Raw genomic sequence first — 17,518 nt, forward strand, 5'->3', positions numbered from 1 at the left:
TACAGTTTCTGTCGCTGTCTGTAGGCACTTTCCTTGTCCCGTAATAGTTTTGCTCCAAGTCTAGCGATCTGCACATTCTGACACTTCACACACTTTTACAACTTTAGACGGATTGTCGAATCTTTGTGGTAGTTCCCTTTTCATCGTCAGCTGAGGTGGCTTATTTGGGATGGCAAACAGTGTGGGTACTGCATTCCACACAAGTTTATTATTGTCTGCGTTAATGAACTGGTTTTGTTCGAAATGTCGCGAACAAAACATAATATTGTTACGCAGGTAACTAGCCATTTTCTGCTCCTAAAACGAAACAGCAATCATTAATACACATGTAGTTTGCAAGTGAATCCTGACGATTCAGTTTAGTAACATGATGGTATATACATCTCAGGATCCTTAGAACCTAAAAAAAAAGACAGCTGTGGTGGCTTCTTGCTGTTGTTACTGCAATTTATTGCGCTACAAACGCTACCGCTTCTAAAAAAACATTGTAGAAATCAAAATAAACAACCACTATTCGCTTTCACGATCGCGCCGAACTCACAATTTAACTTACTGGCCGCTATGGGCACTGCTGGCGCGGTAGGCAACAAAATCAAGACGAAGTGTCGCGACTGTTACGTTAAGACTGTTTTGCGTTGGCGACACTGGTATAACAATACACAGGTGATGCGTGACGTTTTTAAACGTAGTGGAAATGTCAAAATTGTCAGTTTAGTGTAATGTTGTGAAGTTTATTAAATTGAAAGTTCCTCTGCGCCTTATTAATTTAAATTCCTTTTTCTGCGGAGGAAAAACAAGCTGTTTTCTCCAAAACTACAGTACATCTTAGTACTGTTCTTATCGGCAGGCGCATATTTCCATCGGCCAATCGTTATAAATAAAGTGTAATTAGCATTACAGACATTTTTGTTCTGTTTTTAACAGAATACATAGAATAAATGAGCACATTTGGTGGTCGTATGCAAGAAATTCCTGACGTATCTGTGGATAATTTTGAAAATGAAAATCTGCGATCAACAGCTTTCTTCCTTAGTCATGCGCATACGGGTATATACATCTATATATTCAGGATAAACGTGGACATAAGACTTGCTGTAGGCTGCTGGTAACATTCTTTCCCTAATTTCAGATCACATGAGGGGCTTATATGAAGTTGCTTTCTACGAGCGGCTACAAACTGCAGAAAGGAAAGGTTATAATGTTTATTTGTATTGCACGGATATTACACGTGTTTACTTAATGAATATGAGTGGTAAGAAACTTAATAAGTATATAAAAGTGCTGCAGCTGGGACCATCCTTAATAGATGTTCCATTCTCAGAAAACCCTCATGATAGTAGAACCCTAGCTGTCACCTGCATACCTGCTGGACATTGCCCAGGCTCTGTAATGTGAGTATAAGATGACGACCTTATGTGTAAATCACATATGAAACACACGGAACATGAATTATGCATTTACTTTAGTATCTGTGTGTTGAAAATAGTGTACATAATTAATGGATTAATTTGTTATGGGTTTGCAAGGAATTGTCTTTTGAAGTGTTGCAGCAAATATCCACCTTACATATTGACACCATGGTACTGCTTGATGTCTATGTGGATTGAGATCAAGTCAGCAACCGAATGAACATTTACCTACAGCTCCCTACATATATAATTTCTCATAGGTGATTCACTTAAAAAAATTAATGGCACTCTCCAGGGTAATTTTATCTTCTATAAAAAAAAAAAAAAAGTTGGGACCAAACTTGCAGCAATAGAGAAAGAAATCCACCTTTTAGGTCTTGGAGAGAGGACTGAATGACAGTGTGTTACTTTCCTTTGGTGCAATGAATGTGATTTAGTCCATGACATTTTTGCAGTGTAAATAGGTAACACACATGTGTATGTGTGTGTTCTTTTATTAGTCAGCTCTGGGCGAGGATATTGTATGAAAGCTTGGCAACGATTTGTTTTGTATGTGCCTGCTGACTGTTAAATACTTCAATTACATGTGTGGTTAGCCTCACTCCTTCCATGCGTCAGTACAGTCAGTTGTGTAGCAGTACTAGTTTTCTAAAACCAGAACTGTCAGACTTAACGGCTGGCCGGTACTTACTTTTAGGATGTGAAAGTCTTAGTACTGTAAACTGACACTCACAGAAATACAAGGAACTAGCTTAGCCTTTGCAACTATCAGTTCTTTACTTGGGGATAAATGAGGAATAGGTTGGGTAAGGACAGAAAGAAGCATGTCACTCAGATATCAGGATCAGAGGAACCCATCTGCTGTGAGGACAAGGGGTAGAGATTTGAAGAGAGGTGTCAGAGAATAAGAGGTTAAAAAGTAGTACTGATCCAGCTTAAACCTAGAGATGATAGAGTAAAGGGTGAAAAGTAAAAGTTACATTAAAGGGAAGAGGAATAAAGTGAATTATGCAATTAAGAACTGAACATATCCAAAGTGTGATATTGTAGGTAAGTTCAGTTCAACTTATGCATGAAATTTTTTTCTCTGATATGACGTTGACCAAATTCCATATACATCACACATTGTAAAATTCAAGTCTGTTTAAATTTGCAAACATAATGTTACAGTGAGTGTTGGACAGGGACTCAAACCTGTCAAAGGTCTCAACTTCAGGTTGTAGACTGGTGCACAGTTTTAATCTGCCAGGTAGTTTCAAATTGCTGTACGCTCCATTGCAGAGGAAAATTCTTTCTGGAATCATGTGGCAATGTCAAAAGGCTGTATGTAAAGTGTTTTGTCTAATAAACAAGATGTGTAGGTCTGATCACTATTATGTAGTACACTTGTTCAATCGAAAGAGAAATTTATTGCTTTTGCACAAGGATAACAAGTTAGAAATAAATCCTGGTTATAACAATGAGCTACAATATATTTGCTTCTGTTGGCTACTTGCTACTGTCTTCAGCATGTAGTTGTCTGGCACACTAGCTCCAAACAGTGCGATGGTGTGTGAAAAATCTGAGTGCTGACCTAACAAAACAACACTCGTAGAGCTGGAGTGTGCACTAGGAGCACGAATCTTGACCAGCCCTTCATTAAACAAATTCCACCTTGCACATGTTAACCAACAGCACATGCTTCATCAGTGCTCTCTCTCTCTCTCTCTCTCTCTCTCTCTCTCTCTCTCTCTCTCTCTCTCTCTCTCTCTCTCTTTCTCTTTCTCAGCACTTGCATCACCAACATAGGATATCACATTCAAAGCACTAAAACTTGTAATATCAATTTAAATAATGGAAGAATGCTTCTTCCATACTAATATTAACACTTTTATACTGTTCGTTACTATAGCAATGATGCATTTCGAGCTTGTTTAACAAGTTAGCAATTATACAGCAGCAAACATTTTTTTGTTTATTAATGTGGCATTACTTGCTTATTGTCAATGTCCTTCTGATCACCACAGTGGTGGCATAAATAGTTTATAAAAACATGTTCTCTTTAAGATATGAAACTACCAAATGAGTCATTGGTACTTCACCAGTCACTCCCACTCTCTACTCGCTGACCATGACCAAGATGGAGTGCAAGCTGTGTGTCCAAAGTAAAGTTCCAGTCTGTTGTCCATGTGTATGTCTCTCACTGGGCATCCTGTTGGTGTGTTGCCATAAATATGAACATTTGCGCAGAACTCAACTGATAGCCTCTGTCCTGATTTATTATTAGGGTTATTCAAAAAGAAATGAGCTGGAGGGTGTAAAACTGCTGAAGGGATCGCAGTGCCATTGCTCGTGGAAGAAGGGGTGCTCCCTATAGGAATGTCCAGACCCCAAACTCGCCACTAGAGGGATGTGGGCAAACACCCATGTGTGAAAATAGACGAACAGAGGCTTCTAAAGAAAAGAAAAGCAAAGGGATGAAGTGCATTTCCTCAAAGCAGGAGGGATGTGGTCAATGGAAATTCATCAAAGAATGACAGAAATGTACAGGGAGTACTGAATGTCCATTGCAATTCTGTTGCTCAAACTGACCCCTGGGGCAATGACTGCCCCCATAATTGCTCGGTCTTCAATAATGAAGACGATATGGTGTGCCATTGACGAATGACACCTTTACTTCTTTGAGTCACTTGCCCCATACTTTGGGCCTTGCAACAGACCTGCACTGCTGTTTGTACACTTCATGAATTTCCATTCGACAAACTCCTTCTCCTGTCAGGAAACACACTTCATCTCTTTGGATGATGGATGTGTGCATGTGCTCGCACTGATGTCATGTGGTTGTGCACCAGTGGCCAACTAGCAGCGAGTTTGTGGCCTTAGTACTCTTATGAGGAATACACCTTCTTCTGTGGTCAATGGCATTGTGATCCCAGCAGCAGTCTTCATTTTACACCCCCACCTCATTTTTTTTTTAATGACCCTAATACGTCACCATTTTTTCAAACAAATTCAGTGGTAGTCACCTGGCTCCTACTGCTCACTTGTGGGTGTTTCAGCTTTTATGGTGGATGGTAGACAGTAATGGATTTAAAAAAGAATCATTACTTTATCATGAAATTTGACATTAAGTTAATGTTATGTGCTTTAACTTGCCGTAACTCTGCTTTATAAAGTTAAGATACATCTCTACTTTATAAATCACGATACTGTGGAAATGGTGGATGGTTAGAAAATTTTACTGCTTACAGAGTTACAGAAGTGGGTGGTAGGTGGAAAAGGCTGACTACCCCTGCTCTAATACATTGTTCCAAAGGGGCTTTGTTGTGCATAGCACTTGAGTCACTGTGAATTTGAATGCATGGCTTGTGTCTGGGTTTAATAAGTAATAGATGGAGTCATGAACAATGACAGTCAAGTTTAGGCTTGCTCTGTTCACCTGATGTCACATATGCTCCAACAGCCAATGAGCAGTCAGTAGTGTTCTAGGTGATCTGCTGTGCGTTATTTAGTGAATTTTTACTCAGTTTGTTTTGAGTTGTCCACTGATGATGGTGGTAAGTGGCAAATTCTGCACAAGCAAGCCAGAAGCATAATTTGCAGGATACGCACTTCCTTCAAGCACAAAGCCTCTATATGCACATATCACGGCTATCACTTGGAACTGGAAACACGGCAATCACTGTCAGTGCCTGAACCAGCACCGACCCCTATTGTACATGAATCGGACTATGCATCTTCTGTGCATCATATTTGTAACAGATCACTAATGGGACATATGTTAACGGGATTACAAATAAAATACACTTTTTGTGTGAAAATATGACTACACTATAGCTATTTACGTAACTGTATTTTTACTGTGATCTTAACATGCAATCAAATCGTACAAGAAATTCATCAGTTGAGTAAGTGGCATTGTCAAGCAGAAATTGTGTCCATTTATTTTTAAAGCTATTTTCAGTCTACCAAAAACCTTGACACAAATGAAGTGGTCAAATATTTTTATGGTTGATACTTTGCACGTATTTGTGCAAGAGTCAAGTAAGGTTTTAGACAGTGAACGCTATTTTGTTTCTCATGTTTCCAATTTATGACCGGTTCTTCATAACAAATTCTGGAAGATAGTAAGTGTGTTCTTGTGCATGCAAGAGAAAGTAAACCAACTTTCTGATGCTTTCATCATCATAATTGGCAATTACACATAGAGCAAATATTACTGAACTCAGTGTTAGAGATGAGCGATGTTATATGATTTGCAATTCAAGTTGTGATCCTCAAATCAACCATTTAATAATTTTATGGCTATTTCATTTATCCTACATCTACTTTTATACTCTGCAAGCCACCCAACGGTGTGTGGTGGAGGGCACTTTACGTGCCACTGTCATTACCTCCCTTTTCTGTTCCAGTCACATATGGTTCGCAGGAAGAACGACTGTCTGAAAGCCTCTGTGCACACTCGAATCTCTCTAATTTTACATTCGTGATCTCCTCGGGAGGTATAAGTAGGGGGAAGCAATATATTCGATACCTCATCCAGAAACGCACCCTCTCGAAATCTGGCGAGCAAGCTACGCTGCCATGCAAAGTGCCTCTCTTGCAGAGTCTGCCACTTTACTTTGCTAGACATCTCCGTAACACTATCACGGTTACCAAATAACCCTGTGACGAAATGCGCTGCTCTTCTTTGGATCTTCTCTATCTCCTCCATCAACCCGATCTGGTACGGATCCCACACTAATGAGCAGTATTCAAGTATAGGTCCATATGGTGTAGCATCTTTACTGGTCATGATGCTTGCATCATCAGCTCAGAGTTAAAATGAGATGGAAGGTCATTTATACACTAATGAGCCAAAACATCATAGGAACCTGCTTAATGATGTGTTGGTACACTGTTGAAATGCTACAGCAGCATTTCTTCATAGTATGGATTCAGCAAGTCGTCAGTAGGTTTATGGAGATATGTGACCTGGGATGTGTACACACAATTTCTGTAAATTACAGGCCGGTGGTTTGTGGTTGCAGAGCTGGTGCCCGATATCTTCCCCAGTTTGTTCCATTGGGTTCACATCAAGCAAATTGGTGTAGCCAAGACATCAGTATGAGTCCACTATCATGCTGCTCAGATCACTGTAGAACGATTCTGGTCTTATGATATGGACAGTTATCCTGCAGGAAGATACCGTCACTGTCAGGAGTGACATCGACTAGAAGGGATGCAGGTTATCTGCAATAATGTTCCCATAGTCCACAGCAGTCATGGTGCTTTCAGTTACTACCACAGATCTCATGAAAGTCCAGTTGAATGTATCCCATCGCATAATACTGGCCCCACTGTCCTGCGTACAGTGCTTGTTTCAAGCAGCTGTGTTCCTGGATGGTAGTGTATCCAACAGGACTATCCTATTTGGTGTAATGAAAACTGTAATCCCTCCATGAGGTATGTTTCCATTGATCCCCAGTCAAATTGTGATGATCCTGCAACTACTGCAATCAATTAATGATGTCATTGGGTCAATGTTGGAGTACGTAGCGTCATCTTCTGCAAAGCCCCGTGTTTGGGAGTGTCCATACAGGAGACAGCCCATCTAGACATTGCAGTAAGGGGAACTACCTCTGTGGCTGCCCTTCAATCAGAGATAGATGTCTAGTAATTCATAGCAACAATATGGGCATCTGGTACCCTTCTATAGGGCTGTGTTGAAGTTGTTGCCAAGATCATCCTGCAACCAAATGTAAAACAAATGTCCAACAATGTTCTTTTATGCTGGCAAAAATAAGCAAGATGAACAGTGGTTAATCTTCTAGAAGATTTAACCTATCATTGCCACTTACCACTGTTGTTGATTAGGAAAATGATGCCATCATTCCTCTGAGTAACATGGACCACACACTGCCTCTGGTAGCTGCCAATTTCCATTGAAGCAGTGATTAGTATACATTCTGGATGGTTCATATATGTATCCTGACCCCGAGTCCCTTATGGAACCATGTACAATCTAAACTGTGCGTATTTTATTAGCCAGAACTTATTTTGAAGTTTGTCAGAATAAAGCAGACTGCCTACTAGAAGAGGGGCATGGGTATGAATGTATTGGACACCATATGCGAGATGAGGATTAGACAATACTGTAGAAAATTCTGACTGACTTCTCAAACACAAGTTGTTGCTGCTTGAATATGAGGATATAACACAGCCACACACTCCTAGCACAAGACTCAGATTCACAAAATATTCATAGTCAATAACCTAATATCTCTTCTAGAAATGCAATTCACAATAAAACTCAAGATTGAAAAAAGAAAAAACATTTTATTACAAAAAAATTCTGGTTTATACTTCAGCCCCAGCTGCACAATTTTAAATTAATAACATGTTTCGATCTCTCTAGATTAACCTCAGATGTACGTAGTTGTGTCTGCAACCCATTGTCTCTGTGTCAGAACCTTATATCAGAGTACTGTACTCCTATATGAGGTTCTGACAAATACGTAACAGGTTCTTGATACAACTGCATAGATCAGAAGACAATCCAGAAAGATTAAAACATTTATTTAAAATTTAAAAATGTGCGACTGAGACTGACGAATAAATGAGATTTTTTTTCAAATATTATTAAAGTTGTTCTTTCACAGTGAATCATCCATTCATTGGGAGAATGACAAGAGCAATAGTTCATGAATATCCTGATTATTACCAGCAATACGTATTTGACTCTAGGTGTTACATACAGGTTTCCCTTCACATGTGCATTCCCATTTTACCATGTTAGCATGATGTATACTTCTGCTTGGCATTTTGAAGTAGTATCTTCAGGTCTATCTGAATATTGAAGAAATGATTTAATATAATTTTATGATGTAATAGTATTTCATTATTGAATTTTATGTCAAAAGAATGTTTGTTAATGTTCTTTATAATTGATTAGAACAAAATTTGTTCATGTAAACAATGTGTTTCAATAGTTCAACATCTATTACTATACCTGCGTACTTTTTAGAATTTTTATTTGTTACAGGTTTTTATTTGAAACTGACAAATTTAGTGTCCTGTATACTGGAGATTTTCGAATTTTACCTGAAGATATTTGCAAGTTCACATCTTTAAGAAATGGACAATCCGTAAAGAAGATCCACACTCTATATCTTGATACAACTTTTCTAGATAGAGCTTACTATTATTTTCCTTCTCGTGCAGAGAGTGCCTCCACAGTGTGCAACAGAATTCAGGAGTGGCTCCAGTTAAGCCCCAACCACATGGTTGTGATTGATTTACCAGGTATGTTGAACTTTTTTTTCTGAATGATGACAGTTTGCTACACTGGCTACCATTTTTAGTGGGTGTGGACCCTATAGCAATAAAAATATGTTCGACTTACTGCAGGAACACACAAACTAGTAATCAGAATGAGATTTTCACTCTGCAGCGGAGTGTGCGGTGATATGAAACTTCCTGGCAGATTAAAACTGTGTGCCCGACCGAGACTCGAACTCGGGACCTTTGCCTTTCGCGGGCAAGTGCTCTACCAACTGAGCTACCGAAGTACGACTCTCGCCCGGTACTCACCGCTTCACTTCTGCCAGTATTCGTCTCCTACCTTCCAAACTTTACAGAAGCTCTTCTGCGAAACATGCAGAACTAGCACTCCTGAAAGAAAGGATACTGTGGAGACATGGCTTAGCCACAGCCTGGGGGATGTTTCCAGAATGAGATTTTCACTCTGCAGCGGAGCCGTTCGAGTCTCGGTCGGGCACACAGTTTTAATCTGCCAGGAAGTTTCACACAAACTAGTTACCAGACTCATCAGACTCAGATTTTACAAACTTGATTCATGGAGCATTGAGATAACTACCACTGTGTCAGAAAATTTTGTGCTCTACATTTGTAAAAGTTGCAATGATTTAGACATGCATACATACCTGTTCGCTGCATGAAACGGGAAAAATACCTGGAAGCTTAAAATTGTGTTTCACACTAATACAGGAGCAGAGTCCTTTGCTATTGGAATATTGGGTCCAGGTTTGAGTTCCAGCCTGTCACACTGTTTTTGTCTGTCAGGAAATTTCTCTACAGTTCATACACTGTTGCAGATTGAAATGTTAATTGTAGAGCTTTATAATTATCACTCTCATAGACAGCATGCTTAAGTAGTACCTTGCAGTTCTTGTAATCTAATCAAGCTTTGTGTGTTCACACCTCTATGTAATGTACCTCGGAGCATTGTCGAACATCATCACTTTTGTGACCTGTGTGTTATGGTGCAGGGAGGCATAATGTTGTATGGTTATACAGACCTCCAAATGTTTGAACATGGTACACTCACTTGTTAACGTTACTTTGACACTGTACTCCTTTCCTGTGTGTCTCTTTTCAGGAGTGCATTCAGCCACAACTTCATTTTTGTGGACGACAATGCACAGTTGCATCAAACTGTGTTGCTGAAGAAGTGCTTAGAATGTTAGGATATTTAGTGAATGGATTGGCCTGCCCATTCCTTCAATTTAAATCCTATCAAGCACATGTGGGGTTGGGGAGAAATATTGCAGTTCATCCACTTGCACCAATGACTGATCAACACTTTTGACTCCAATGGTGGAGGAATGGAATGCCCCTCCATGAAAGCCTGTTACTGTCCTTGTGGCTAACATGGGTGTATGTTGTAGACCACACATTGCTGTCTGTGGCGATCTATGAAGAACCATGTCTCACCATTTGTAATGCCCAGGGGCTACCATAAATTGTAGTGACTTCAGTGTGATTATTATCTGTACATAAAAGTGTCATTTCTGTTTGTCTCATTGCATATTTCTTCCGGTTACCTTCTATGCTACATGTAGTAGTTCTTTGTATGTACGGTAAAAGTTTCATTGAGCTATGGCACTTGGCAGTGAAACATCTTGCAAAAGCTTCTTTCTACCTTAAGTTTTGCACACCTCTTTACATATGTAAATGTGTAATGGAGATAAGACAGAACACAACTGCTTCAACTCTGATGCTTCAGCATAGTCCTACATTGTTAAAAGTTCTTCCTAGGGGGAAAATAATAATAGGGGTTAAGGAATACAAAGCAGATCAAATATTCAGAATCTATAAAAACATACCAGGCTATCAAAGCACCATCGTTTACATAACTGAGAGGGCATACATCAAAGTGAAGTCCTCAAAGGTGTTCTTTAAGGTTTGGAAACATGAAAATCGGATGGGGCCAAGCTGGGACTGTGTGGAGGATGGTAGATGACAGTGAACCCAAGGCGTTAGAGTGTTGCAAATATCGCAGCGCTCAAGTAGGGTCTGGCATTGTCATGCTGAAGGAGAGGGTGCTCCATGTGTGGACAAACTCTTCAAATATGAAACCTGATTATGGCATGCTTTTTCTTACACACTGACATAGTTACATTACACACAACCATGTTACATGCTACAATTCGGAGCCCTCTAGCAGCAGGGGGCTGCAAATATGTAGACATGAATAATGAAGATGTAGAATGTTAGTAACATCCATTTCATTGAAAATGCTTTAAGAGTTTTCACATTAAAAAATAATCAGTGGCATTACTTTTTCAGCATGCCCTCGTGTTTTTGGTACTCTGAGTAAGGGTAAATGAAAAATAACATCTTCAGTATGCTCAACCAGCTGAGGAAAGTATTCAAAACTGCGTAATATTTAGTGATATGTCACCTGCAGTTTATAAACCAGCTACAGTCTGCAAAACTCTCCATAATTGAAGCAGCTATATCCTTACAGAAAATGTCACCAGGAAAACCTCTGCAGAGAAACAGAGAAGAAATATCAAGGAAACAGAGTTGAGTAGAGTACGCCAGAAACCTCTGAAGAGGTTGATGCCATAGTGTAAATTGAAATTTCTTAGAGTAATAATTCTAATTCCATTTTTTTTTCTGTGTAGATTTCATTTCTCCTTCTCAAGGGAAAAGAATGGTGAAGAACAAACCTAGCTGGTGCATGGCTCCCATACTGCACAGCAACCAGAAAGTATTTGTAACACATGTGGATGAATTAAAACATTTTGTACATCTTATACCTCTACATTTGTATCTGCTTGAAACACATGCTCACATACTGTTTACCGGAGTTACAGCCAGCACTGAAGGGGTGGCCTCAGTAATGTCTGAGCCAGAGGTAGAAGTCCATCTACGCATGATACATACCACTCCTGCCCTTCTTAACAGGAACTGAAGCAGCTACTGTAAAAGAGCACATTCTATTTATTATACACTTTGTAATGTCTTACTGCCACTCAAAAAAGCATAGGGTAGAGGGGTTCTCATATTGCACCTCTTCTCTACCATTCTTGTTCATAGAAGAATTTTCCAGCCCTGTAGGCCCGGGGTAAGAATAGGCCCAAGGTATTCCTGCCTGTCGTAAGACATGACTAAAAGGAGTTTCACACCTTTCAGCCTTTACATGATGGTCCCCTGTAGGGTTTGACCTGCATTATTCAAAATTTTCCCGAAGAGCGAGCCAATTGGGGAAGGGCATCATACATGGTTCATCATGTCCATCGTGCATTGAGATCTTTCACCCACTTTCTCTCTGTGGCATTGCCATCCCGCTCATCCTCCATCTCTTGAGCCAGGACACCTTCTTGTGTGTGTTGTCCACCACCCACTATGCAGTGTTGTCTTCTGCACCAACAAGGACCATGGAATTCTTTGCACCTCATATACAGCACGGTAGCCAGTCCTTTGTGGTGTGGCCACCATGTAGCCTGTTGGTTGTAGTCCCCTGACTACACAGGGATCGCTCTGCTGATACCTGCTCTGTTAACTCCCCACGTACGCCAAGGAGTAGATGCCCATCACCCTGGGGCATCGGGACTCTGGCAATGGCCATCCTACCAGGTGGCCTTTGCTGTGGCTGTATGGCGCCGATGGTGAGGGCTCCTGGTCAGAGTGGGTGGCATCAGGGTGGATGACGCATGATGAAGCGTACCATGTCATCACTTGCTGGTGATCAAACGCCAGCAGTCTGTAAGTGTTCCAAGTCTTAGTAAAATGCAAGGAAGTATGATCATAAATTGTTCCTCTCCCTGACCACACCATGGGAGGAATGCCAGACTAAGGGTGGCAGCGATCCTTATTCAACCTGTACATCGTGTATGTACGAGAGCTGATGGGGACTCTTTTTGTCTCGGTGAAGCCTCAGTTCTTCTTCTTCTTCTTCTTTTTTTTTTTTTGGACATTTACAGGACAAGTTTGGGTGGAGGGCTTGTCCAAAATGCGGTCAGCGTCAGTCTTGATAAAAACAGCATCCTGTGTCCCAGTCACGGCCATTATTCGCTTGTGACAAGCTGGGGGATGTTTCCATTACAATCACACCTCATAAGAACTTAAATATGGGCCAGGGTATTATATTCCACAGGGACCTTCTTTTGCAGTCTAATGATGAGCTGCACGCCAACATAGAGCGATGAGCAGTTGATTTCATCCAATGGGTCCATCAGGATCTGAGGGATAATCAGGTTGACACCGGTGCCTTAATCTTGGCCTTCGAGAATGACACATTAGCTGAGAAGGTCAAGGTGATGGTCCAGCGCTGTGATGTCAAGCCATAGATCCCTCCCCCAATGGGGTGCTTTAAGTGCTGGAAGTTCAGCCATATGTCATTCCACAGTACTTCCAGCATCACAAGTTGAGATTGTGGATGTCCATCCCATTCGAATACTCCACAGGCCCCGCCTCCCATCTGTCAACTGCGGAGAGCATCATTCCCCTTGCTCACCAGACTGCAGGATTTTACAGCGAGAAAGAAAATCGTGGAAAATGAGACCCTGGACCGACTGACTAAACTGAGGCCAATAGGAAATTCGAGTGCCTACATCCTGTGGCTATGACCACCTCTTATGCTGCCGTTATAAGAACAGTTGTAGCTCCATCAGTTCTGCGAGTTCCAATTGGCTCTCAGAGCTGGAAGACTACACCTGCCCCGTTGATGGTGCACTTCCCTCCCTGTTGGTCCCGCTCCACCTACCTCGGGAGCACTGTCTCACAACTATCGGGGACACCAGTCCCTACTTATCAGCCGGAGAAGCAAAAGTCTTCTTCGGCTCCTCTTGCTAGGAAGGGGTCACTTGGGGTCATTCCATTCCCAGGTTTCTGCTAGTGGGAAAGATGACACCCACCAGTGGCTGAAGTGCCCAAAAGTAGCTGGTCTTAGAGCTTCACGATTATACTCAGTCCCGGAGACTGAATTAGTGAAGCCCTCCCAGCCAGGGAAACCCAAGGATCAGTGAGAGAAATCCAGAAAGGAGACCCCCAAGCCAAGGGAATTGCAGTGGCATCCACATCACCACTGCCTACAGGCTTTGCGTCTGAGGATGAGGTGAAGATTCTGGCATCCGCTGAGGACCTAGATCTCGCCAGACCCTCAGATACAATGGATATAGCCTGCTCAGGAAATAAGTTGGTGACAGCAGGTGACCCTGAGGTGTAGACTTCCTCATTGAGTATTTCATGCCTTCCCAGTCTGAAGATCATGTCATCCTCTAGTGGAATTGTGGCAGTTTTTTCCACCACCTGGCTGCACTACGGCAATTGTTAAGCTTTACACCTGCTTTCTGCATTGCCCTCTAGGAAACCTGGTTCCCGGCAGTACGGACCCCTGCCCTTCGCAGCTACAGGGGATATTACAAGAACTGTAGTGAATATAATAATGTCAGGTATAGTTTGCGTTTATGTCCTGAACTCGGTATGTAGTGAACCTGTGCCCCTTCAAACTCCTATTGAAGCTGTGGCTGTCAGGATACATACAACACAGGAAATAACTATCTGCAACATATATCTCCCTCCAGATAGTGCAGTATCCCTAAACGTATTGGCTGCACTGGTTGATCAACTCTCTAAACCTTTCCTACTTTTGGGAGATTCTAACACCCATAACCCCTTGTGGGGTAGCACTATGCTTACTGGCCGTGACAGGTGTCAAAAATTTACTGTCCCATCATGACCTCTGCCTCTTAAATACTGGGGCTGCTGCACAGTTGAGTGTGGCTCATGGTAGTTACTCGGCCATTAATTTATCAATTTGCCACCCAGGACTCCTCTCATCTATCCAGTGGAGAGCACATGCCACCTTCCTGTCACTCCCCCGGCATCATGCCCACAGACGCTTACGCAGAAGGGCTTTAAACAAGGCAGACTGGGTAGCCTTCACCTCCCCTGTCACCATTGAATTTCCCCCACATGGTGCCTTCGATGTTGTGATTGAACAGGTCATTACAACGATAATTTCTGCAGTGGAAAATGCAATCCCTCGTTATATATGGTGCCCCAGGTGAAAGACAGTCCCTTGGTGGTCGCTGAGGCAATTAAAGAGGGTCGGCGAGCTCAACAGTGACATAAGCGGCACCCTTCCCTAGAGCACCTAGTAGCCTTTAAGTGGCTCCGTGCCCGTGTTCGCCTGCCTATAAAACGATGGAAACAGGAGTGTTGGGAGAGGTACGTGTCGACCATTGGGTGCCATACGTCACCTTCCCAAGTCTGGAAGAAGATGAGATGTCTTTTTGAGTACCCGACCCCAGCAGGTGTCCCTAGCTTTAACATCAATGGTGTGCTCTCTACCGACCCAGATGTGATTACCGAGCACTTTGCTGAGCACTATGCTCGAACCTCTGCGTCAGTGAACTATCCCATAGCCTTTCACACCCTCAAAAGGTGGATGGAAAGGATAGTCCTCTCGTTCGCTAGATGCCACAGTGAACCCTATAACACCGCATTTACAGAGTGGTAGCTCCTCAGCGCCCTTGCACATTGCTCAGACACAGTTCCTGAGCCAGATTGGGTCTGCAATCAGATGATTAAACATCTCTCGTCTTATTACAAGCGATATCTCCTAATCATCTTTAACCGGATCTGGTGTGATGGCATCTTTCCATTGCGATGGCGGGAGAGCACCATAATTCTGGTGCTAAAACCCAGTAAAAATCTGCGTGATGTGGATAGCTATTGGCCCATCAGCCTCACCAACATTCTGTCAGCTGCTGGAATGCATGGTGTGTCGGTGGTTAGGTTGGGTCACGGAGTCATGTGGCCTATTGGCTCCATGTTAGGGCGGCTTCCAGCAGGGTCACCCTACTAGTGATAATCTTGTGTTCCTCGATTCTACCATCCGAACAGCCTTTCCCAGACGCCAACATCTGGTTGCAGTCTTTTTTGACTTACGTAAAGCATACGACACAGCCTGGCAACATCATATCCTTGCCACAATGTATGAGTGGGGTCTCTGGGAACTGCTCCCGATTTTTGTCCAAGACTTCCTGTCGCTCCATACTTTGTTCCGCAGATTTCTGTATTGAGTGCATCTCTATTTTTAGTGGCCATCAGTGGCCTAGCAGCAGCTGTAGGGCCGTCAGTCTCCCCTTCTCTGTATGAGGAAGACTTCTGCATTTCATATTGCTCCTCCAGAACTTGTGTTGCTAATTGGCGCCTACACAGAGGCATTCACAAGGTGCAGCCATGGGCTCTAGCCTACTGCCTTCAGTTTTCAGCCGTAAAGTCGTGTGTCATGCACTTCTGTCCGGTGCCATGCTGTTCATCCGTACCATTCATCCTGAACCTGAACTTTATCTTAATGATGATCCAATCACTGTAGTGGAGACATCAATTCTCAGGACTGGTTTTCAACGCTCGATTGACTTGGCTGCCTCACGTTCGTCAGCTCAAGTGGGAGTGCTGTCAGCACCTCAATGCTCTCCACTGCCTGAGCAACACCAACTGCGGTGCAGATTGTTCTACACTGCACCAACTCTACAGAGTCCTTGTTCAATCGCACCTTGACTATCAGAGTCTGGTCCACGGTTTGGTGGTGCCCTCAGCGTTGCGTTTCCTCGACCCAGTGCATCACTGTGGCGTTTGCCTAGCGACAGGAGCTTTTAGAACGAGTCTGGTGACCAGTGTCCTGGTGGAGGCTGGAGTCCCTCCATTGTGGATCCGATGTGCACAAGTGCTTACTAGTTATGTTGCACACATTCGTAGTTCCCCTGTGCATCCGAATTACCATCTCCTTTTCCCACCCGCGGCAGTTCATCTCCCACATTGGCAGCCCAGGTCAGGGCTCACGGTTGCGGTTCGTGTCCGATCCCTTCTCTCCGAAGTGGAATCCTTCCCTTTTCCACCTCTACTTGAGGTCCATTCATGTACAACTCCATGGTGTCTGGACCTTTTGCATGGCCTGAAGGACTCTGTTAACCCCACCACTCTCTGCTGTCACTTCCTCTCAGTTCTTGACGTGTTCCAGGGCTCTGAAGTTGTTTACACTGACGGCTCTATGGCTGATGGTAATGTTGGCTTTGTCTATGTCAACAGAGGCCATATTGAACAGCATTCCTTGCCCACTGGGTGCAGTGTATTCAGTGCAGAGCTTGTGGCCATATCTTGTGCACTTAAGTACATCCGTTCCTGTTCTGGTGAGTCGTTTCTTCTCTGTTCTGAGTCCCTGAGCAGCTTACAAGCTATCGACCAGTGCTACCATCACCATCCTTGGGTAGCGAACATCCAGGAGTCCACCTCTGTTCTGGAAAGGTCAAGTCGTTCAGTGGTGTTTGTGTGGATCGCACGACACATCGGAATCCCAGGCAACAAACTTGCTGACAGGCTGGCCAAACAGGCTACATGAAAACTGCTCCTGGAGATGGGCATCTCTGAAACTGACTTGCATATTGTTTTACGCCACAAGGTTTTTTGGCTTTGGGAGACGGAGTGGCATAACAGTATGCACAACAAACTGCGTGTCATTAAGGAGACTGTGAATGTGTGGAAGTCTTCCCTGCAGGCTTCTCGCAGGGAATCAGTTGTCCTTTGTCAACTCCACATTGGCCATACGTGGCTCACACATGGTTACCTCCTCCATCGCGAGAACCCACCTCAGTGTCTCTGTGTCTCCCAACTGACAGTCGCCCACCTCTTGCTGGACTGCCCACTTTTAGACACTCTGAGGTAGACTTTTAACTTTCCCAGCATGCTACCTTTGGTGTTGGGTGACAATACCTCAACAGGAGCCTTACTTTTACATTTTATTTGTGAGGGCAGGTTTTATCATTTGATCTGAGTTTTAGCACATGTCCTTTGTCCCTCTGTGCCCTCCACCCTAGGGCTTTTGGGGTGGAGGT

The 17,518-nt window shown here is 42.9% G+C and overlaps 1 protein-coding gene across 1 annotated transcript in view; it reads left to right on the top strand.

Annotated features, from left to right (window-relative positions):
- The first annotated feature begins 621 nt into the window (after positions 1-621).
- Positions 622-17,518, top strand: part of LOC126297496 (protein artemis-like) — an 80,225-nt gene continuing 63,328 nt past the window's right edge. Inside the window, exons 1-3 of the mRNA XM_049988381.1 lie at positions 622-1,047; positions 1,130-1,391; positions 8,413-8,672. Of these exons, the coding sequence (XP_049844338.1) occupies positions 939-1,047; positions 1,130-1,391; positions 8,413-8,672 (631 nt within the window). The 5' untranslated portion in view covers positions 622-938. The remainder of the gene's footprint in view (positions 1,048-1,129; positions 1,392-8,412; positions 8,673-17,518) is intronic.

This window comes from Schistocerca gregaria, chromosome X, assembly GCF_023897955.1.
Source record: "Schistocerca gregaria isolate iqSchGreg1 chromosome X, iqSchGreg1.2, whole genome shotgun sequence".
Classification (NCBI taxonomy): domain Eukaryota; kingdom Metazoa; phylum Arthropoda; class Insecta; order Orthoptera; family Acrididae; genus Schistocerca; species Schistocerca gregaria.